This window comes from Amblyomma maculatum, chromosome 9 (assembly GCF_055883805.1).
Source record: "Amblyomma maculatum isolate TAMU_Amacu chromosome 9, ASM5588380v1, whole genome shotgun sequence".
Taxonomy (NCBI): Eukaryota; Metazoa; Arthropoda; class Arachnida; order Ixodida; family Ixodidae; genus Amblyomma; species Amblyomma maculatum.
Window position 1 is genome coordinate 31,497,464 of NC_139352.1, and position 24,849 is coordinate 31,522,312.

Below are 24,849 nucleotides of genomic sequence, written 5' to 3' on the forward strand. Positions count from 1 at the left end.
CCGCCAGCACGCGCGAAGATTAGTAAACTATAAAGACGTCATCGAAGTCGCAAAGGATCGTTCGACGAACACAACTAGTAATAGGTTAGGGACACTTTGCATTGTTTTTAGGCGCAAAAAGTTGGTCCAAATCGAAACCAGACGCAAGAGAGGACAAGCGTGACCGGTGTTCACGCGACGGAGTTCATGCCCAGCCAGGAGTATCCGAAGATGGATCCGTACAGCCAGGTCATCCAGAGGCACGCCCGACCTCCGGGCGTCAGCAAGAACAGGCTCACTACGAACACGGTGACGAGAAGAACGAACTGGCCGTGCAGGTGCTCGCAGGGCACAATCACCGGGTTCTGCAGCTCGGCCGGCGTCTCGTCGGAGTCGTAGTAGGCGGTGAGAAGCCTGGGTTATGAGAGCGCCCAAAACAGCCCCCGCATATTCATGGACAGCTGTTCACGTTTTTATCCTCCCCGGTAATTTCACGACACAAAACAGCGCGGCTCCGTCTCCGCGCTCTATAGCTTCGTTATGCCAGAGACACATTATCTGCCAGGTTTCGCACATAATGACCTGGTACATATTGCTGTTTGACGAATCGTAGCCGCATGAGGCGTAACTTCGACGACATTCACATGTGCTATGATAATATTATGCTTCAGGCATTTGTGGCGAAAGTGAACGTCTATTTCTGGGACAGGAATATACATATATACAATGCTTTGTCAATAACTTATCCAATGGCAACCAACAGGTGATACAGGGCGCTCTCCGAGGAGTATACGAGATGTAGGGGGTCCAGGCACCATGTTGTCGTTGTCCAATTGCAATTCAGTATCTTTTGCTAAAGTCTTGACTTAAGTCTTTTAGCATTACACATTACATCACTGACTGTTTGTATTATTAAATACATTTAGCAGATTGGGCTTACGGTGAGTGGAGCGATGACGTCATTGCGCATGCGCTGAACCCACAAGCTTCCAAAGCAAGTTTACGGCGCTGCACGCTCGGCCGCTCATCTAGTCCCCCCAGTGGAGCGCGCCCAGAGAGCGAGCGTCGTCAGGACAGAACGCAAGTGCGCTCAGTAAAATGGTCTATTGTCGCAGTGCAATACAGATGAGCTTGAGCATTTTACGTCACCTATGGCTGTTCGGGTAGTCTCTATGCCATCAACTGTTCCTTTCACCTTTAACGAATCGGCATGGGTGGCCCTTCAGTCACTGCAATGTTCTCGACTCCCGCTAACTCCATTGCATATCCACTGCGCCCCCCCTCCCCCCCCCCCCTTCCCCCCCACTCTTTCTACATCAGCTTCCAGCTTTCATTGAACAGGGACGAACCGTGCAGTGACCACTCACGCGTCTTTTTCGTAGAAGGCGTCGAAAATGAACTTTTTAAGGCCTTTGTCGTCCTCGGGCAGTTTATTGATGGGCGTCCGCTTGATGTGCATCTGCAGTAGGCCACACCGTCCCGTGAAGAGGTCTGCGCAGCGCACAAATATAAGTGCGCTCTCTCAATGCGTGCTTCATTTTTGGTTGCCTATAGGCAGCTGCAGCGTATTACTAAGCCTGTGCAGGCGTCCTGGCCAGTCTAATACGTGATACGATTTGAGGAATGTATGTATGGCATAAAACAAAAAGGAAAAGCGGCGGGGGTTTAACCTTGCTTAAACCTGGTTATAACGATCGAAAGTACCCTCCGCGGTGGCTCAGCGGTTAAGACAGTCTGTTGGACTGGAGCACCCGGATTCCTGTTTGTTTGTTTGTTTGTTTGTTTGTTTGTGTGTGTGTGCGTGTGTGTGTGTGTGTGTGTGTGTGTGTGTGTGTGTGTGTGTGTGTGTGTGTGTGTGTGTGTGTGTGTGTGTGTGTGTGTGTGTGTGTGTGTGTGTGTGTGTGTGTGTGTGTGTGTGTGTGTGTGTGTGTGTGTGTGTGTGTGTGTGTGTGTGTGTGTGTGTGTGTGTGTGTGTGTGTGTGTGTGTGTGTGTGTGTGTGTGTGTGTGTGTGTGTGTGTGTGTGTGTGTGTGTGTGTGTGTGTGTGTGTGTGAAATCACTACACGCGCACTAACTATATCATCACCAAAAGGTCAAATGTCAAAGTGGAGAGTGCAGCTTCCGCTTTGACATATCCTTATCACCACTCCGAGGCTTAACAAGAGGAAGACGAGAAGGTAGGGTCTCGTGAAGAAAACAAAATTACAAGGGTTCAACGCTGCTGAACCAAATATTAAGCGAAAGCATTGCTGCTGGTGACCGAGCGTTCTTGTTTTCATTTTCTTCTTTCTCAGCCCACATATAAAGCCCCGCATAACCAGCCCGTATCAACGTGCCTTAGTGGCCTATAGGGGTAATGTGAATGTCAGGGTCCTAGCAGCCTGATTCTGACATAACCGTCCCATGTGAAACGAGAGACCCAAGTTGGCAGCTCCTGCCAGCCCGTGTGTCACGTGGGGTGTGACGTCACAGCATCACGTGGGTAAGACGTAACTGCGGCCGGGTCGCGCGAAGGCTTGAAAGTGCGACTAGTATTGCTTTCGCAATAATATCCTTATCTCCAATCAGAGGTTCAAGGGAACAAAAATGAGGTGAGGCCTCGTGAATAATTCAATGTCGTTCGATGACACCCGACGATCTCGGGAGCTACAGCCAAGAATGTCGTGCGCCTCCACGTCAACTGAGGAAAAAAGCAAGTTCATGCACAGAGCAGTGGTGGAAAAAGTTTAACATCCTTGTGATATCATTTTTTAGCCGAAACTTCAAAGACAAAGGCTAAGAAAAGCAGTGGTGTTTTTCGGCGCCTTCCTTCTCTCACGCTTGTAAAGAAGACAGCGCAGGAAGGACGAAAACGGAATACGACGCGACACAATCAACGCGTTCTTTTTTTACACCAAATTTCACAAATATGAATAATATTGTTACGTTAGGCGGAGCATGCGCTGATATGCGCATAAGGAGGAAAAAGAAGAATCTCGGGAATTTTGGCGAAGACGACGACGACGTTCGAGCAGTGTCGGCTGGTGCCTGCAGAAAAAGCCTGTTGTGTGAAAGTCTTGTCTCCCGTCTCCGCTCTCTACAACCTCAAGCTGAACTACCCACGTAACGCCTTGGTGGAGGTGCGGGGTAGTTCAGCTTGAGGTCTCTCTCTTTATCGCCTCTCTAGCTACTTCATAGCTACTTCACATCAATGTCAGAGACAAAATAGCAACGAAGGATGAGATGTGTCAAGCAACAGTGTATAACTAGCGGACCAGGCATGAAACGCCTGTTGGCTTTTTTTTTACCTCTATGCATATCTATCAGGAAAACCACACTCTCCAAATATAGGCTTATCGAGAAATCGCTGATGCGCTGATGAACACTTTCTATGTGGAAAGCTTCGAGAAAAACTCTTGCTTTTGGGCTTGTATTCCTGCAAAATAATATTTGCTTATTTATTTGTGTCGTGTCATTTTCTCCTCTGGGCTCTTCTTTCTTGCGCTGTTTTCTTTACAAGTATGAATCATCAGCTAGCCCTGCACCATGAGTTATTGGAGTACATTTCTTCTTTCAAGGCTGCCTAATGGAAGTTCAGAAATCAGGCAATTCCTTGTTTTCGCAATAATTTTCGCAGACACAAGTGCAACTAGGCGGTCTGAACTGACAGTGTTCGCGAAAAGGCCGCAAAATCCTTCTCCCAAACAAACCCTTCAGCATCTACATTTCCTCTTTGCTCACCGAAGATTGCCGGCGCGGCCCTGCGGCCGCCATGGGGCAGTCTGGTGCCGCTGTAGATGGTGGTGACGCAGTACACGGCATCCAGATGGTTCCGCATCTCTTGCACCGTGAGAACAAAGCCCCGCGTCCGAGGTATCAGGTGATGGCGTGGGACGGGCAGCCCTTGAAAGAAAGCATGAGAAAAACACATTCTGTACACGCTTTTAGAGATCTGGTACAGGAACACGCAGTCCAAGGCCATTTCACGCTAATGATTTCAGAAGTATTTTTACCTGGAACACTCAAGTGATATATACACGAAGAAAAGATCTCGAGCTAGTTGGTTCATCACAGAGCAAAACAGCGCAAACTTCACAACGGACAGAGAAGGGCAGACGAGACACAGGCGCTGACTAACAACTGAAGGTTTATTGTTCTGACACCTCGGAATATATACAGCAAGCATCAAAAACAAGAAGAACAACAAATCCCGATAGACACTCATCTCAGCCAGACATCAAGCAGGAGCACCATGATCATCCAACAGCCGATAGGAAAAGCAACTCTTTATCTAGAAGGGCTATGGAGGGAATGCTTACACGGCTGTCTTTTAGGTTTTAGGTCGAGAAATAATCGAGGCCGAAAAAATTGCAAACCTAAAAGACAGCTGTGTAAGCATCCCCTCCATAGCCCTTCTAGATAAGGAGTTGCTTTTCCTATCGGGTGTTGGATGATCATGGTGCTCCTGCTTGATGTCTGGCTGAGATGAGTGTCTATCGGGCTTTGTTGTTCTTCTTGTTTTTGATGCTTGCTGTATATATTCCGAGGTGTCAGAACAATAAACCTTCAGTTGTTAGTCAGCGCCTGTGTCTCGTCTGCCCTTCTCTGTCCGTTGTGAAGTTTGCGCAGTTTTGCTCTGTGATATATACAGGACACAATCAGAGGGATCATTGGCCCCGTAAGTTTTGAATTCCTCTAAAGGCGATGCTGCCTTACAATAACAGCGCATACGTAGAAATATCGGCAGTAGTACTGGGAACGACTACGAACCTGGTAGGCATTGAGTCGCCTTTTCCGGAAGGGGGGATCACGAGAGGTGGGCTGGTGTCTTTCCATCCATACAAATCACTACAAGGTTACCCGGTTGATAAAATAAAACGTTCCGAGGCCAAAGGTTCCGTTTTCCCTAATAACTCCGCTGCTGTAGCTCGGATTCTTCGTATGCGATAAGGTGCAACAAGCTTTACGACATTTGGTACTTTGCTCTGCAGGCCTATACGTGAACGCACATGTTGGTATAAGCAAATGCGAGTCTCGCCAAGTGGAGCCCGCAGTAATTATGTCTGCCTGTTAACAACTCAATAAAACCTTTTAGTAAGGATAGATGAAAGTAGAGGGTGCTAACCTTGGCTGATGGCAAACTGGGTGCTCTTAATAATGGCGTCTTCTTTCCCAGGTATGAACCGGCTTCCCTCCGGAAAGTGAACGATGCTTGACTGAACAGTAGAATGCACGGGAAGTGAAAAGTCAGCATGCACTCTGGTTTGTAAACAGACTGTACAAATGTGCCAGCTACGGCCTAAATTAAGCGATATGGACGCAATCAATTACTACTTTATTCTTCTGTATTTTGAGATGGCGTCTATTTTTTCACGTGGAATTGACAGATCAGAAAGGAGGCTCATAAAGTGTAGCAATCCTAAAGCATCTTCTTATCTGTTTTTTTTTCAAGTTAATAGAGAGCTTTAGAATAGGGAGACCATATCGGTTAGGAAAATAGGGCAATAGCAGCTCGCGAGCAGGCTTGCTCAGAGTGATTAGGGAGATTTAGAACCGGGGACCCTATCAGTTAGGCGAATAGGGTAATAGCGGCACGCAAGTACGCTCGCTCAGAGTGATTAGGCAGCTTTAGAGCAGGGAGACCATATCGGTTAGGGGAATAAGGTAATAGCGGTTCGTGAATGCGCTTGCTCAGAGTGATTGGGGAGTTTTAGAACAGGGGCGCCCTATCGATTAGGGGAATATGGTAATGGCGTCTCGCGAGTGCGCTTGCTCAGAGTGATTAGGGAGTTTTAGAACAAGGGCGCCCTATCGATTAGGGGAATGGGGTAATAGCGTCTCGCGAGTACGCTTGCTCGGAGTGATTAGGGACTTTTAGAACCAGGGGACCCTATCAGTTAGGGGCATAGGGTAATAGCGGCTTGCGGGTACGCTTGCTCAGAGTGATTCGGGAGATTTCGAACAGGGGGACAATATAGGTTGGGAGAATGAGGTAATAGCGGCTCGCGAATGCGCTTGCTCAGAGTGATTAGGGAGTTTTAGAAGAAGGGCGTCCTGTCGGTTAGGGGAATAGGGTAATAGCGGGGCAACAGTGCGCGTGCTTGGAATCACGGTGTTAAATGATGCTCAGAATGATTTCCGCACCCCCTTCCCTTTCATCGCAGTGCTCCACGCGTGCACATTGTCACCCCGCAATTACCCTATCCCACTAACCGATAGGGTCCCCCTATCTAAAGCTCCCTAATACTGCGAATCACTGACTGCATTCAAAGACCCAGAGATGCATATTTCCAAAGCGACCCCGGGCAAACGCTGGGCTCGTCATCAAGGAGCATGTCATCAGTAAGTATAAGGCGAAAATCGGGGTATACGCGCGGTCATAGTAGCTACAAAGAAGAGGAAATTTAAAAAGAAAGACACCTTCGCTGACCTCGTAAATGTGCATGGCTTCAGGTAATTTTGCAGCTGTTGGCGCTTATCACAAATTATTTGGCTCCATTTAAACATTGTATGGCGAGGAGCATTAAGATTGCTTGTCTACGTACATGTCTGCGTACAAGTTCCGTGCATGTATTCGGTGGACTCACTGTCGGGTGTAAGAATTACGTTACCTTTATGTTCTCGTTCTGTAGATAGTAGAGACCTTGCTTCATCTTGAAGTGATTAAGGTGCTGCCGGTTGATGTAGATACAGCCGTGCTGTTCGGGTGCGTCAGTGGGGAAACAGGGCGGAACAGATTATTCGGTATGGTATGGTATGGTATGGTATGGTATGGTATGGTATGGTATGGTATGGTATGGTATGGTATGGTATGGTATGTGGTTTCAACACCCTGAAGAGACTAAGGCTACATGGGACGCCACAGAATAGAGCGCCTATAGCGAGAGAAGACACATATATATCCCCGTCGGAAAAAACTGCAGAAAATTTTTTGATGTTACGACAGAATTTTTGTGCGGTTTTTGACGGGAAATCTGTTGTGACAACAGAACATTCTGTAGTAACATCAGAAATTTCTGTAGTTCCAACAGAAAAGTAGTACAGAACTACAGACAACAGAAATATACTACAGAAAAACTACACAACTACAGAAAAGTAGTACAGAACTACAGAAAAATCTTATGGTTACGACAGAACTACAGGATATTTTGTCGCATGTTTGACAAAGTTCTGTAGTTTTTTTTTTTCGTCTAAGAGAAGCTTTCAAAAGGACAGGCGCTGTGTTGGAAAAGACGTACAGTACAGTCTGAAGACCCTGGTGCCGTCCCAGCGCTCGGGGACGCTCTGCGCCAGATGGTTCATTTAACCTCGGTCTCAGTAATTGAAGTGCAATGTGAGAGGCGCAATTCAGTGGACTCAATGTCCTAATTATGCGCAGACACGTAAGCTTTTACTCTGCCTCTCGATGCACAAAACTATTTCGACAATAGTTGTCCATGGTATGAAGAAACTAATGAAAGTGCTCAACAACAATGAACATATGCGAAGGTTCACCAGATCAAGCTGCGTGGGAGGCGGAGGGGCCCACATGAATATTATGGCTGCGCCGATATCTTCAGCACGTCCACGTCGCCGCCTGAGCATCACACCGTATGCATCACAAAATCGGCATATAAAGATGATACACGAGTCATGCAGTCGTGCAGACCACATTTTCAAGAGCAACCGTTTCATTGGAGTTGGTCAATGCATCAAGGGCCGTGAAGTTTTTTGAATTAACGCCAGGGAATCCGCCGCTATTTCCCGCTGTTTGTTCGGATAGAGGTACAGCTACAAAAAGATTTCGGCTAAGCCTTATGTCCCATGGCTGCCTTCACTGAGGCTCCTGAATACTGAGCATTCATATTCTACTGTGTTACAAGTAGGTCCGACTCTTGCCTGTAGTGGCGGTGAGGTGGGGCATCAATCTATGAGCTTACCTGGTGGAAGTAGAATCCTAGCAGCGGCACTGACTGTATGCTCTGCTTGACGATGTACCGCAGGTTACCGGCACTGCCTGTTCTTTCGGCCAGGAGGTTCACGGCGATCCAATCGACTGCGACATACAGCAAAAGAAAAAACAAAAAGAGGCATGCGTCGTGGCTACAGTGTAGAGAAGGGATCCAAAAATTTTTGCCTTTATTCCGAAAGCAGACACCAGCTTCACGAGTCGGCTTTACTGAGGGAGTCGCTTTCCGACTACAATCAACTAAAAAACCTCGTCCGCAGACGATACATGTCTTTTTTGTGTAACTGAAAAGAGGGCCCATTGACTCCTTATACTGCATGAGCTTCGGACGAACGCCAGCTGCCTTCACGACAAAGCGGCCGACAACACGCTCATTCTTTCATTTCCAAGTTTACATTTTAAGCCGAAAGCCTTTAGTGGCTCATGCTGTCGTGGACAAAATGTGTCCCGCTTTTGCGGCGGTTCTGATTGGCCGAGGTGGGATGACGTCACGGAGGTCTCGACCAATCACAGAGCAGCACCACAGTATGAGCGAATGCGTGCCTTATATGGCCATATATCAATCAATGATTAACTAATAATTGCTGACTAAATATTTGATCAAATAATTACTAATTGGGTATTTCATTATTTAACGAATTATTGGATAATCGAATAAGTAATTATTCAGTTACCTACTATTTGACTAACTAATCAATAAATAATTTAGCTATTAATTATATTTATTGATTAATTACCAATTAATAATTATTTACTGGTTCTTGCCAGTTGTATAGCAGAATGCGGCACTCAGGCTTGCGCCTTTCACTACTTTAGTTGCTAAAGTCCCTCGAAATTTTTGTTTCTTTCGAAAACACGTAATTGTGGCCATTATTGTTCGCTGTAGCTTTTTAGTACCTCTCTTCGAGCATCCTGAATTCGTGATGGCCGTCCGCGTTTAGGCAAGTCGAGCATGCTCCGGTCTTTATTTTTTTTCTGCGAAGAATGGAAGAGTTGGGTCTGGGAACAGGACATTTCGGCTGCGTGTATTTTATTGTTGCTTGTTGTTTTCAAGGCGAATCCTTTCTTGGCCCGTCAGTGCATGGGCGTTCCGGAACGGTGTCCACAAAGAGTGTGACCTTAAACTGCATGATCGGTTGTATGCCGATTAATGATTATAAATAATTCATTAGAAATAGTTCATGAAGTAATAGCTGATATGTTATGAATACCGCATTTTCTCGTTTATAAGTCGTGTTTTTTTTTCTTTTCTTCTAAAAATTATGTCAGCGCATCTTAAACACCGGTGCGACTTGTATGTATGGAAGAAAACCGGACCACACCTGGTCCGCGCCCGAAAAGGAGTCTGTGAGCTGCGCGATGTCAGCGCACGTTAGGAGATCCTGGTCGCCGAAATTATTCCGGAGCCCACAACTACGACGTCGCTCAAAGCCCTTATGCCACTTTGGCACGTTAAACCCAACAATGTACAATTTTTACATCGCAAAATATGAGGTGGGCAGCACAGGCGTGCGCCCGAGCCGGAAAATCGCGAGCCACAACTGCGTGGCACAACTGCCACATCATTTTCTGTCATGCATTTAGAAAGAACTAAAAAGCAACATCAATTTATCTCGCAAAACGAAATTGATAGCTGGCCACTAACAAGTTTTAATTTTCGAGCCGCTCCCATTCGCGTCATTCCCGTCCAACACGGCATCTTTATTGCATTGGTCGCTGTAGCGGCTTCGCGGCCTGGACACCGAAACCGGCAGCCCCAAGGTCACCCGCAACACTCCTATGCAATTCTCTATCTTTATTGGACATCCGCTTTGTCAGTGCAGCTTTGTCCTTGTTCTGTGTGTTTCTTTCTGCGTGCCCGTTTTTTTTTTTATTCTACATGCTGCATTAAAAACCTGAAGTATGCACCAATTAGCTCAATTGTTTGCCTTTTTAATTCTCTTCACTTTTGCCCTTTGTACCAATAAAAGTTTTCCACCACCATCGACATGTGGGCTTCATATTTGTCGCATCGCGTCTTATTTCTCGCTAACCATGGCGTCGGCCGCAAGGCGAGAAAGTTTACATGCAAAATTCAAGCTGCATGCAATTGAATTTTTCGAGGAGCACAGGTACCGGACTGCAGGGAGGCAGTTTGCAGTTAGCGAAAAAAATATCCGGGACTAACGCAAAGCCATCAGTGTGCATGCTCCAGACAATGAAGTCGGCCATGAAGGCCAGGCAATCGCCTAGTTGGCGTTGCATATTTCCCCTCTCTGCTCCGGTCCCTCCTCCTCCTCCTCCTCTTTTCCTTCTCCCTTATTTTACTCCTATAGTTTTGAGTAAATGCCGTCTGCAAGTGCATATAGCGCCTGTCCTGTTTACATCTGTGTTGTCCCCGTCTCTTTTTTGCGCTATGTCTTCAAGAAACTGCTACCAACTAGCCCAAACCAAACATCTGTTGCATATACCATCTGTATGTATCAAAATATATTTTTGTTGAGATGGTGGCAATGATAATTAGTGATAGAATCAGCTAATAATAGTAATGCAGTGATGATAAATACAGTGATGATGAAAATGTTAAAAAACACCGGTGATAGTGACAGCTAGCGGTACGCGACTGTGATATAGTGATTGTTACAGTTTGTTAGTGAGTGATAGCAGTAAGCGATTTTGATAGAGATAATAATAATAATGTGATTGATATAGTTGTATGTGAATACATATACAGATAGCCATGGCATACATAGTGATAGCGGTGATAGCGATGTAAACTACTGACAATAATACTGATGATTATTGATGGTTATTGAGTATGCCAGTCAGATAAGGTCGTAGGTTCGAGTACGACAAGGTCAAGGTGGAAGATAAAAAGAAAAGATAGAACGAAACAAAGAAACAAGAAAAAGCGGACAGGAAAAGAAAAGAAAGCTAATAGTAGAAAGAAGGGAAAAGAGAAAAAAGAGAGGTGTGAAAGATAGCAGAAAAAATGAGGAAGGAGAAAAGCTTTGCATTTTCTGCTCTTAAGCAGTCTTGAGAGCAATCGTGTGATATTTTACTGTTTGTTCCTGTTCATTTTTATCATTCTTTTGGCTATTCTTTGACTCCTGGCCCGCGACAGAAGACATTTTCTCCATATGACTCCTATAGAAATACGAGACTGATACCCCTTCAAGACAGCCCTGCACCTACCAATGAACACCTCCAACACAAAAACTACTAGCTCTTGGAGTTCACAACACCTTCGAAGAGATCAAAGAAGCCCAACTGGTCCCGCAGATAGCCAGGCTCCAGCAGACTCCTGGGGCGCTCGCTTCGCCATTAGGCGACTAGGGCTAGGTGGAACTGCGGAAATCAAGAATTGTACTGCGAACATTCCGGACGCAATTCTCCAGACGCTAAAGGTTAGCTCCCTTCCCCGGAACATGGATCCCAACTTGCATATGACTCGTAGGGCAGCTCGGGCGAAGTATGTACAAAAAAATCTAGCTACAAAATCCACAACGGTATACACGGAATGCGGCTCTGTATACAGGAAGCTCACATAACAGCGCAGTGGTGGTAGCTGTTGATTCAACCTAAAGGAATTAGCTAGCGCCTCAGTCAGGGATTGCACGGTAACCGAAGGGGAGGAGCTGGCAACTGTTGCTCTAGCGGTGGTAGCCGGGTATCGAAGCAACACGTCCCTTACTATTCTTACAGATTCGAGAGAAGCGCGCCGTAACTACATAAACGGCCGCTAAGGTCGCGCCGCGCTCAGGCTTCTCCACAGCGCGACCCCACCAAAAGTCACACACATCTACTGGGTGCCAGGACACACCGACATAGCGGGGAACGAACGCGCCGATCAGGTAGCTCGAGGGTACACGAGCCGAGCTTCCTCCCAATTGGACGATCTACCCGAGCGAGTCGGCCCTACGTACTCAGAGATTCTGAACTACTATAAGGGGGTACGGATCCGCTATCCGCCTCCTCATCGGGAGGCGGATAGTACAAGAGGCAGTGTACTGGCGAAGACTGCAGACAGGAACATTCCCTAACCTGCATATCCTTAGCAAGATTTACCCGTCGCAATATCGGGACACCTGCCCATGGTCTGGTAGCAAACCTTCGTTATACCACATCACGTGGGAATGCAGTAAAAACGATAGCTTTCGTAAGGGCCGGAATGTGGAACAGTGGGAGAGCCGGCTCTCCAGCGGCGATCTGGGTTGCCAACAAGGTCTGATACAGCACGCCCAGCGAGCAGCGAAGCTCAGCGGAGCCCTGGAATAGGGACACCGACCCGGTAAGAAGAAGGAAGATGGACCTCTTCTGTCTCGTCGGCTACTAGCTCAAGACCTTTCTAGAGCAATTAGTGTTCTTCCTATCCTATCCTATCCCTTAATTGCACCAAAAATCAAAGCTTGGCGGAGGATTAGGTAGTTTTAGAACCGCATCATTCCGCGCGCGTGAGCGCAGTCTTCATTCCATGTGACCACATATCAATGAGCCGGTGCGGACATTGCGCATCCGCGTTCTGAAACCTACAACCGCTGACACCCAATGAGCTTTTGTGGTGTTGAAAAATCACGAGGATGTCAGTCCTGTTTGCCAATTGGTTTTTATAGTGTGGGTTAACTTGTGAATGTAACGCACCACAGTCGACGTCGTCGATCTTTCCTGACCTCTGTTTTTATGGACCCGACAGCGGACGGTCGAATTGGGGAGTTGAGTTGAGTAGACTCGACCCTACCAGGTTTACATAAACCCGACCCGACGAGCACAAAACCGACTCTACACAAGCGTAGGGTGCCTGGATACCAGCGCCGCGCGTTACATCGAGGCACCCTACACAAGCGGCGATTACGGCGGCACCTCGCGTCGAGGCGAAGGATGAGCAGACGGCTCCCGATTCCGGTTTTTCCCCCGCGCATCTCTAGCAATTTCCGTACTGTTCTCCTATCCCACTGTGCCCCGACTCAATCCAGCAGCATTTACTGGCTTCCTGCAAGGTGTTGAGTTCAGTCAACCCACCCTCTGCGCGGGAGTTGAGTGGACTCGTCCCGTCATCTTCTCGACCCGACCCGACGGTTTTTACATGAACCCGTAGCTGGTTTTCTACCCGACAACTCAACTCAACACGCTCCTGTCGGGTCCGTGTAAACGCCGCTTCAGAGACAATCGCTGCAACACTCATAGCTTTCGTTATATCACTAGGTTCAGGCCACGTTTAAACCCCTACAATTTTCTATTTAAAGCCACGAAACCTGTGAAGCCCAAATAATACCGAATGAATTATGAGGGGCAGTATGACGCATAAAAGCGTGCGCAAGCCTCAAGGTCGGTTAGGCGTGACGACGAGAAGAAATATACCTGAGCTTAGCAAGGGCGCAGACAGATATGGTGCAGTCACACAAGCGCCGACACCAGAACTGGTGTGAACTGCAAACCCAGTTGCGAATAGTGCTACGCATTTCGCCGTGTCCTCGTTTAGCGTTTGATAACACCCCTGTCGATGTTGACGAAGCACTTGGGCGAGGAGACCGGCAGAGCTCAGCAGTAACAAGGCATGCTCTGTGTAGCACTGGTCGGTGTCCACGGTTGTACTCACACGAGCTCTGGTGGTTGAAGAGGTAGAATGCCCGCTCTTTCTTGTTCACAACATCAGCGACGTCTCCGTGAAACAAAACCTGCGAATACGGCGACGGGCGTGTGTGCGTCAGCAACAGGCTGTCGCTGTTGATCGAGTTTCTACACCGCGACGCCAATACTTTGACGACACACACACGTTTTCCCGCCATTTCGAAACATTGCTCGAAAAAGCTGGCTGAACTGATGCCGCGGAAGTCACTGCATTTGAGGTATTTTGGTTACCTAACAATCTTAGTTAAAAAGGAGAAAATGCCGAAAGCCTACCCTTCCTCACCTGTCATTTGACTCACATCGATTACCTCCTGTCACGGAGCAATCCGTGCCACTTATCGACGTTCGTTGCAGTGCTACTTATAATTATAATTGGCTTACAGGAAAGGGAAGGCACTGTATCTGTCACAGTTTATCCGGCAAGAGTGTGGACTATACACCATCGCTCCTGTCGCGTAGCGTTTCTTGGCGCGCGTTCAAGTGTGCGATTGCAGATGGCGGGGACTCTAGACAAGAACACATCTCGCGGAGTCTCGCAGAATATGACAGATCTTGCGCACAACTCTCGCGCACGGGATTTCGTTCCATTAGCCTAGAAAGGCTTTCGCTTAAGACTGGAATGTGGCAAACACGAGCAAACACATGCAGTGACAAACATAAGCACTGCAAAAGGCAGGGACATCCAGGCCCTATCAGGATTATGCTTACTGGAATAGATAGTTGTGCTGACTCCTCGCCTCCCGAGTCTATGGAGACTACAATAATAGGAAGAGAATTGCATATTATAGTGCGCATTATCGTGTTTTGGCAAAGTCACCCCTGCCTTTAGCAGCGCTGCAAACAGCCCATGAGATGTCGCGACGCTATTCGAAAGTGCAAACGCGGCCGACGCAGTAGCGAATTGAATGGATGAATTAATGAACTTTTGTTAGTCAGGGGATGAGGAAAAGGGGGGAAACGTCCTTGAAGGAATAGTTCAACTCGAAGTCAAGTTCAAAGAAAACCACTAAGCAGGGTGAGAAGCCCCGCTTCACATTGCTCGTATAAGGCCACTTCGTCGACCATAGGCAGCAAGATCCTCCTGCGAAGGCCGAGAGAAAGAGTTCGATTGAAGGCGATAGCATCTGCGGGTGTGCCATGTTTGGTAACCAAGGCGTATCTGCCTCGATCAAAAAAGGAGCCATGAATAGGTCTGGCTTGCAACTAAGGTTGTAGTACAGGCATTTCAGTACGCTGATGTCTTGAGAAATCAGCAGTAGCGATCGTGGGCAATGCGGCGCTAGAAATTAGTGCAGAATGTAAGGAGTGTACGCAGAATTAGCCCAACGCTTATTAATGAAAACTTCTTCAGCCCGAGAGAGGTTGGAGGTGGCCGCGAGAAACCCTGATGGTTGGTGTCATGAAGCCGACGGCGACTTGCGTTCTTGAGGTGGTTCAATCGAAATGTGGATGGCAATGTTCATCCGATCCCATAGAACTTCGGGAGCCATGGTCTAGCGGCAGAGAAGTGAGTAGACGCTCCCTGGCCGCTTCATGAGCGGATTCATTCCCTGTGCCAACATCAGTGTAGCCTTGAGTCCATAGAATACGAATGCAACAGCCACGCTCTTCGAACATGGATACAGTGCGATTGAGCTTGGTCACGATTAGGTTCATTTAGTTCAAGTGTGGTGGCATGCCAGTCCGTGATGAGTCTGATTTGGAGTGAGGTTTGGCCCGTGGCTGATACGCTATGGCATACGTTATAACTGTAGGTTTTTAGCGCATCATAGAGCCCTACAAGCTCACCGTCGGTCTGAGTAACCCATGGGGCATAATGAGAATGAGTGCGAGAACCGTTGAAAGACGGGTATTCTGGCCAACTAGCTAACACAGATATGTTCTGCTAGGGGATTCAATCACGATGATAGCTCGGACAGAGTGTTACAGCTGCAATAATTTCACGAATACTTATTACTAACGTGACACGACTTCTAACACACTTTTAGGTGGAATGAATTACGCAGGACAATTTTCCTTTTCGGCATGCGGTATGCGAGCTCTATTATACGACATATAAATGGCGTCCACGTGGCCTCTACACTGCGTGATGGCAATGAGAACCAATTCAGGACCTCAGGAAAGCGAGGACGAGTTGCTTTGCGTTGTGGACAAGTGTGGCCTTGCGTCGCTTACACTTGTGCGTTGACAACGCGAGCGCATGGCCGAGCTCGCGTCAATACACCGACGTGTTTGACGCGACAGCTGTCATCAATACGCTCGAGGACTGTGTGAAGCGCCATCTCCGTGTCACTTTTCGGCTCCACCTATTTGCTTTTAGATTCGCTACCCGAAATCGTCAACGGGCAGCTGTTTAAGCGCCGTCTTTTTCGTCTCGTCTTGTCCTTGTCTCTTGCGCTGTCATATATTTGTTCAAGATATGTACCAACACGGCCAATTTAACACGTTGATTTAAAGGCTGCAAAGAAAGACCAAGATAAAACCGCAAACGGCGACTAGCACAACCTAGAGCATTGCAAAAATATACGCTAGTGGCCGGAATCTCCGAGTAACACATCAGTGCATCTTGCGCGACAAACTGATAAACTAGCGTCTCGCGACAACGATCACGATCAAACAAAGAACAAAGAATTGATACGCGTGCCAGAATCATAGTGATAAAGCCGCATGCGTGCGGCTGTTGAAAAAATAAGTACAGAGTTGGTTAGATGGCATCCTCGAGACACTGCAGATGAAGTTATGTGATGTTAGGAAGATAGTGAGAGACCGGAAAGCGTGGCGTGACATGGTCCATAGGGTCACGAAGAGTCGGACACGACTGAACGACTGAACTGAACTGAACAGAGTTGAATGTTTATGGCATTAGCCCCCTTAAGAAGGCATCGATCCGATGCTTACAAAATAAACACATAAAGGTAAACAAAACATTAAATATTAAAATGACATAAGCGCCTAATGAGCTCTGAGGCGCACACATGTACAACTTCTGGGCGCGCCCGGCGCCTTTGGGATGTAATCGGACTGTCGGGGATGACCTAGTAGTCAAGCTGTCCGAAGTGTCGAAGGATTCTGTACGGTCTGAAGTACCGCCGCAAGAGCTTTTCACCCAGTACAAGGCGGCGTACAGGCATCCAACCCCACACTTGGCCTCCCGGCCTCTACATTGCGTCGTTTCGTCGCAAGTTGTACCGCCGGACGTCGGTGTGTTGCTTCGTCGACTAGGACAACTGAACTACGAGGTCGTCCCCGACGCCGCGGCAGCATCGCAGCGGCGCCGAGTGCATCCAGAAATTGTACATATTGTACGCCTTAAGCCATATTTTGCGCACTAAAGGCTGTTGATGTTTACTTCGCAATGTTTATGTTAATTCTGTCTGTTTATTTTGAAACATCGAGGCGATGTTCTTTTTAACGGGGAGTAATGCCGCGAACTGTTTAAATTTTTTATTTGTTCTTGTTCGACAGCCGCTGGCATGCAGCCTTATCGTTGTGATCCTGGCGCGCTTATCAATTCTGTATCCTGTGTTTATCCGCTCGTGTGTGTTTCTACAATGTTCCAAGTCATGCTAGTACCTAACTTTAGGGTCGAGACGCTCGCGACCTACAACGAAATCATCGAGCACTACAAGTTAGGACGGCGGAAATATCCACCCCCAGATAGGTCCCTCACATCCACACAGGCAGTCACCTGGCGCCGCCTGCAAGCCAAGAACCACATGTCTCCCAGATGGAGATACCGCACGCAAACTGGAAATCCGGAGGACCAATTCTGCAAATTCTGTAACGATATAGGAACTCTAAAACATATCATCTGGGAGTGCAGCCACTCCCCGGGCTGCAATTTAATCACGGACGCAGAAGCATGGGAGACCGCGCTTCATAGCGAAGACCCGGCGACGCAGGCCAGCATTGTCTGTCTGGCAACCGAAGCGGCGCACCGCTTCGTCTACTAACCCCGGCTATAGTGAAGTACACTGTACCCGGCCCCTTAGGGTGACATCGAGCTCCCTGGACGCCTGCGAGCAGTGCCGGAACTCCGGTGTCACCTATTCTGGACAATAAAAGTTTTCTCCACTCAGCATGCTAGTACCATTTGCGGCTATATCTAGATCTTTCCTCGCCGCCTTTAAATTCAGTGCTTACAAGTGAAACGGATATTCTTAGTTCGACGATCGACGAGCAAGTTTGTTGCTATCGCCGCCGCCGAGTTGCTTAGTTCGTTTGCGGGCGCAAGTAAGCCCAATAAAGAGTTAATTTCAGTACCATCACGCCTGTGTCTTCTTTTGGTGTGTACGGCCTTGTCCCCCCCTACGTGACAATGTGTGAGAACTATAGCGATACCACGGAAAAAAGAGAACAAACGAAAAAATAGTTAACTAGCGTGTATGCCCGTTGATGACATCGCGCGCACCCACCTGATTCAAAATAAAGGTATGCCTACGGGCACTTGTATGCCTGGACGGTTTCTGTAGTGAGGCGACTGGGGGAGTAAAAAAAAAATCAAATGCGCTACAATGATTGCCATGCTCAATGGTGACAGAGCGCCCGCGTCAGTCCAGAGGACTTACCCTGATGTTTCATGCCTAGCAAATGGGCCCGGGTGCAAAACGCCGTCAATGTACAGCTTTTCATTGTAGCGCAGTTTATCTGATTCCGACAAGCTTTTCACGTAGTCAGACATTGCTGCAGCGCACACTACATTCCCTTGCAAGTACTGCATCTGACGATTTACGGGACTGTTCACAGCACGATAAACTGACTGTGCACAGTTGTAGACAACCATGCGCGCCACCCTTCACCACCTCCCCCACCTCTTCTTTTTGTTGTTGTTGTTGTGGCTGTAGGAAGAAGGAAACGAAAATGCACGGGCCTGCTACTGGCTCTGTAGCTGAGCCACGTCCGCTGCCTCGTGCGGACAGAAGAGAAAATAGAGAAGAAAAAAAAGAAGAGGGTGAGAAAGACGCGCGCCGCAACAACGGCCGCCGTCCACCACCACCGAAGCGGTGTCGGGTGCAATGACGGCCTACAACAGATAAAAATTCGGTGGAAGGCCAGCCCGCAGGATTTAGAATAAGGGATTTTTCTGCTATGAGAAGCCAAATAAGAATATTTTAAATATATTAATTCAGATTTGAATTGTATCACTTGGCTTAGAAAAACTGAGAACAGACTTGGTGCATGCATGGTAAGTTTTCATTATGGCATTCAGGAACTTGGTGTGTTTCAGGCGACGCGAACTGTCAGTGAAGGTGCTCCAATATAAGCAACGTTACTCCCAATGCCGAAGTTAAATTGCACCCTCACCGCGCGAGAAACCATCATTCGCACTCTCCTCAGCACCCTGCCTGCCGCATCACGGACATGCCCGCCCCCTATGGCAAGATGCTCCAGACAAGTCTGAAGATGCGTCATAGAACAGTCAAGATACAGAGGGGGCCTCGGCATTCCCGACCTCCCCGCTCTGACCACGGCACAGCATGCCAGGTGGACAGCGCCACTCTCAATGCTGAAGTCAAAATGCCCCCTCACCGCGCAAGAAACCATCATTCGCACTCTCCTCAGCACCTTGATAAGATTCACGGCAAGCATTACGGGCATGTCCGCCTCCTATGGCAGGATGCTCCAGACAAGTCCGAAGATGCGTCGTAGAACAGTCAAGATACAGAGGGGGCCTCGGCATTCCCGACCTCCCCGCTCCGACCACGGCACAGCATGCCAGGTGGACAGCGCCACTCTCAATGCTGAAGTCAAAATGCCCCCTCACCGCGCAAGAAACCATCATTCGCACTCTCCTCAGCACCTTGATAAGATTCACGGCAAGCATCACGGGCATGTCCGCCTCCTATGGCAGGATGCTCCAGACAAGTCCGAAGATGCGTCATAAATACAGCCAAGGCACAGAGGGGGCCTCGGAATTCCATACCCCTCTGACAGCGTGCGCAGTGGAATGTGATATGCCTTTGACAAGGATGCTCACAAACTTCTTCCTTTCAACCAGGCTCACTGCCTTCACACAAAGGCCCCCATCCCCATAGCTGCCCTCGCGCAGGGACGCCGCCAGATTTCCACCACATGGCGGCATAAGACCTGATGCTCCGAAGGAAAAAGTCTGCCGAAGACCCTCTCGGTTTTGAACTTAAAAGTGCACTTGACCTATTGACACCGGCACTTCCGAAAAATCTGTCGAAAGAAATAATTAATGCCCGCCGAGCGCCCCATGTGGAGTCTCATCACTGCGATTCGCGCGAGGCATATTTCCAATCCGCCGACGAACATTCGTGTCAAGACTATCGCACCAAAACCTGCCCATTCTGTGGAGCACGAGAGACCGCAGAGCACGTTTTTTTATGTTTGCACCCTGTCAACCGCGCTCCTCGATCGACTGAGAGATTTGTTCAAGATTCCAGGCATCCCGTACTGCACGGTGAGACACCTCAATCCGCTGCCCAGTAAAGCACGGAAACAATTCGTCTTGGCACTCGCAGAAATCCACTACCAAATATGGGTAGCGAGATGCCGCGCTGCCTTCAGCCCCAAGACGCCGTGTCTCCTCGAAGTGAAGACTAAGATCAGAAAGGCGCTTTGGTTCCACCTTCAGCTAGAAGTACGGCACCTCGGCGCAAAGAAATTTTATGAAGAATGGGGTTACCCAATGATCATATTCAAGGAAGAAAATCGAAGAATAGAAGTCTGCTATTAGAAGCCTTGCTCGCGTCAGGCTTCGATCCGCCAGGGCGTTGAGTGGGCGGCGCATTGGCACTGCGAACCCGCCCCGGCGGAGCGAATCCAAATTGCAATAAGCCCCTTGGTTGGGATAACGCCCGCTCCCCGAAACAAAAACCTCCCCACCCCTGTGGTGTAGGGGGCCTTGCCCGGGGCTGCCGTAGGATGATGATGGTTGTTGGTTGAGATATGTACCCTCACAGGAGGGCTGCACCCAGTGCACCTTCCCTCCATCTGACAAGGCAAGTTAGTGTTAAGACACGAGCGTGTGCTTTCACCCTTTATGTGGCGCGTATCGCGACAATCGCGCGCCGTCTGATGAACAGACTCGCGTCCCTTATAGAGAACTTTGTTTGGGATGGCAGGTCAGCGCTAGTCGCCCGTCACATCCTACACCTTCCGAGGAACAGGTGAGGTCTTAGCCTGCCGTGCATCACGACAGTGGCTCGAGTACTCGCGTTAAGGCTGGTGGAGAGGCTATTAGCTGACGAGTCTTACCCATGGTCGCTCGCTCATCCTGTACTAGATGAACACGGCGCGTCGTGTGCTTACAACCGAACAATACCTCGGTCCACAGGCGGACATACCTCTGCCTTTTTACCGCGAGGTTGCCGAGATAAAGTCGACTCTCGATGCAGACCTGTCAGATGTTAATGTAGGCGACCTATCAAACACACGCATCAGCGAATTAGTAGCCGTTCGCAGGCTTTCAGCTGATGAGCAACGAAGACCGCTGTACCCAAATGGCGAGAGTGGGCAGCTTGTCGGCTGCCAAATGAAGTGCGAGATGTTGACTGGCTTAGGCGCTGGGGCGTCCTCCCCACGAGACAGCGCCTTGCCAGAGTACCCAATGATCAGTGTGCCAACTGTGGTGCTCCCGAGAGCTTTGCGCATGTTTTTTTTTTTTTAGAATTTGTAGTTGCGAGAACAATGTGGCGGCTCGCATATAGGATGTTTAACGTCCGCATGAACTTCGGCGTCAGGCGCCGGCGCAACCCTTTTGAATACCTTGTGTTCACTGTGGTTCTATTTGTGTTGTGGCGTCACAGGTGCCTCGCTGAGCGGCGCCGCACTCCCACTCGAGCAATGTACCCAGCCTTGCAGAGGCTGCGCCTTGTCATCTGGAAGTATCTATATAGACAGAAACGGACGGTGAGACGCGGTTTCTGCGGCGTTGGCACACGCGCTTCTATGTTGTACGGGGTAGCAGACTTCAGATGCCTGTCGTCCTTTATTAGAACCCTCCCTGTTTATACTGTTTTCACCTCCCTGGGGATTCATGTTTTTTTAGTTTATTATAGGTATATGTAACCTATAGTGTTTTGTATAGTGCAATGTGCGTTTTTGTTGTATGTATGTATGTATGTATGTATGTATGTATGTATGTATGTATGTATGTATGTATGTATGTATGTATGTATGTATGTATGTATGTATGTATGTATGTATGTATGTATGTATGTATGTATGTATGTATGTATGTATGTATGTATGTATGTATGTATGTATGTATGTATGTATGTATGTATGTATGTATGTATGTATGTATGTATGTATGTATGTATGTATGTATGTATGTATGTATGTATGTATGTATGTATGTATGTATGTATGTATGTATGTATGTATGTATGTATGTATGTAAGTATGTATGTACCCAATAAATTCTCTTTATCCAGTGAACGGGTTCACTGACGCCTGTATAGTATATAGTGTGTATATGAGCGTGTATCGTCAGTTTTTGGAGTTGAAATAAACTTCTTTTCAGTGACGCCAGTGGTGTGGGATGCATAGAAGGTCGAGTGCCGAGAGACGCTTGCGCGCGCGCGGGGAAATCATGGCGTGTTCGCATGACACGCTCCAGTGAGACAGTTACCGCGCCTTTCCCTTCCTATAAATAAATCAGTTGGAATTTCTGGAGGACGCTTGAAATTTGGTTCGGTTCATGGGGTTTACTGTCCCAAAGCGACACAGGCTATGAGAGATGCCGCAGTAGAGGACTCTGGGAATTTGAAATTTGTGAAGAGTAAACTTGAACTTGCCAATGCAATAAAAAAAGCAAACGAAAGGGAGCGCAGGGCGTAACAAGGGAGGTGATATCGGGACCCGTGTATTTAAAATATGGAAGTTTCTATTTTCTAGTTCGAAATTAAAATTAAATGGACGCTCAAGCTTCACGATAGCAACTTTTACGCCGCCTTTTCATTCTGCGGTTTTTAAATATTTTCTGTTTACATTGGTTTGGAGGGAAAGGAAGGCGCAATATTTAACTTCACGATGGACAGCTACATTTACAACGGCATAAAATCGGAGGAACATGTGCCATCCGATCCCAGGTTACTAGAGCAAACCCTTGGTTGGATCAAATCCCCATGCCGCAAACTAGTCTCAACTTGACTAGCAAATTAATGAAGCGAAAGTCTGTACGCGGCACTAGGAACTTTTGCGTCACAGTTCGGAGCCACCAAATCATGTATGTGCGTATCTTCGCGTTATAACTACAACAACGCCGACGCCATTAAGAGATCTCAGTGCGAGGCCGACTGAAGGTTTTCACCGCTAATACACAATATATGCTCATGCTTTGTAGGCTGCACGTGCGTGTGAACTGGTACCTTGCATCCGGCGACACCCTCCAGCAGCATGATGAGCAGCCTCTGGCAGAAGTGGAAGACCATGTCGTCCCCTATCTGGTACACGTGGTTCGGCAGGGCCGCCAGACCCGTGAACAGGCGCCACGCGCTCCAGGCCAAAAACAATGGTGCCGCAACCGTCACCAGCACCACGAAGTGGAAGGTCAGCTTCAGAAGGTTGCAGCTACGCGACCAGAACGTGCTAACAGTCAGACCTTATAACCAGGACTGAAACTAAGAGGTTTGGGTGTAAAGAGAGAAGTTTGGTTTGATTTTATGGGGTTTAACGTCCCAAAGGCAATGACAGACTTAGGCTATGACAGACGCCGTAGTGGAGGGCTCCGGATATTTATATCACCTGAGATTTTTTGATGCAGTACGTAAGAAAAACTGGAGCCAATGAGATCGTGCAGTCAACGTTGCTGTCAGTTGCAAATTGAATGCCAACATTAAAATAGAACTAATTTTTCTTCGCACTTAGGCTTTCTCAAAAATTTAATCGTCAATGGGACTTTTCTGCTACAACTACGCCGCGAAATCAGAACAAAGCCGCGTCAAACTGGTCACACGACATCAGCAGCCACCTCTCCTACTAGACGCGGCTATTCGAGGGAAAACATGGATCAAATCCAATAGGCCCGTAAAGGTAAAAATTCGAGAGAGCGTGTTATACCTATTCTTTTTAAATAAGCGTTTCAGTATTCTTTTTGCTATTGGCATGCCGAAAGCAATGTTCATATATGAAATTCATAGCTCGCAGCATGAACCAAATTCAAAAGTCAGTAACCGGATGCGGAAACGAGAGTACTGAGGGCGGATGCTTGGCAGTCCTCGGCAATGTTAATTTATTTCACTTATACTAATTCATGATTTCTTACACGAATACTGGGCAAAACATCGACTAAGCCAGTGCACCCAAAACTGATTACAGTGTCCGGCATTGCTCTCGTTGAAGGCAGCTCTCTCAATGTAGCTAGCAGAACGTGTACAGTGCATTCCCGCATGGCGATAAAAGCCAACTCACATGGAACTCATGGCGCTCCACTCAGCCGCTGGACTGCGCACTCTCTCAAAGGCAGAGGACGTCCACAACTGAGCCAGCCAGCGAGTCTTCTTCTTCTCCTTTTTTCAGTAGACTTGCACCATGAACCCCTGTGGGGATATATGTGGGGTTAGGGTTTAGTGTAGGCACTCATGCGCCTACGTAAGCGCTGCCGTTATGGGTATTTTAGTTGCAACAAAGTCCTAGAGCGCACCATCAATACGGAGTTTCTCAAGGCAAGAAAATCTACCTCCTGAATAATTGTATACTTTTCTTAATTTACTGAGATATGTCAAGAGAGTGGTCGAAAGACCCTCGCGTTGTTTCACAGCATTGACGTCAACCAGACAACAAAGAACAAAATTTTTACGAAGTGACCAGATATTTGTGTGGAACCGCCAGGGTGGGACCGTGAATCGAAGGCGGCGGTTGGCAAATCGTTTGAATAGAGATGTTTATAAATGCCAGTCGTCGTATATTCAAATGCGACATCTGGATTATATCTGCCAACGTTGCAAAATCAGCTACGCCTGAGTGCAGTTCCGCTTGAGTTATGTATCTATGGCTAGCTGCGTGGCTAGCTGCGGCTAGCCCGCCCGGGGTGGCGATCATGACTGCACACAAAATTGCTGAATGTTTAGCTCTTCTCAACCTAGTTATACAAAGCGAAAGGATGTTACTAGCTGACAACGTTGCAGGGTCCTCTGCGTAACACTCCGCAATGGCCCAGCTTCGCTCGGGTCCATGGCGAAGCGCGCATTGCCTAGGCGAGCGGTGAGCTCCTCTTTAAACCGCGGACATTGGATTAGAAAAACATTTATTGTCAGCAATGAGAGATTTGTGGGCGCTACACTTAGATGGCCTCAAGACCGTTGCTCTCGGCGACCTTTTTAGCCCACTCAGTAGCCCGAATTTTCGTTAACGGGTCTGAGCTGGCCA

At 48.0% G+C, this 24,849-nt stretch overlaps 1 protein-coding gene across 1 annotated transcript; it reads right to left on the reverse strand.

Moving 5' to 3' along the window:
• Nucleotides 1-15: 15 nt before the first annotated feature.
• Nucleotides 16-23,903, reverse strand: LOC146178766 (1-acyl-sn-glycerol-3-phosphate acyltransferase epsilon-like). Its single transcript, XM_084580021.1, has 9 exons — nt 23,893-23,903; nt 22,851-23,052; nt 13,481-13,559; nt 7,877-7,992; nt 6,569-6,655; nt 5,083-5,173; nt 3,699-3,860; nt 1,347-1,470; nt 16-393 (listed from the first exon to the last, which is right to left on the reverse strand). Exons 1-9 carry the CDS (start codon nt 23,901-23,903, stop codon nt 171-173), a joined length of 1,095 nt encoding a protein of 364 aa, XP_084436147.1. The 3' UTR covers nt 16-170.
• Between the last annotated feature and the right edge of the window lie 946 nt (nt 23,904-24,849).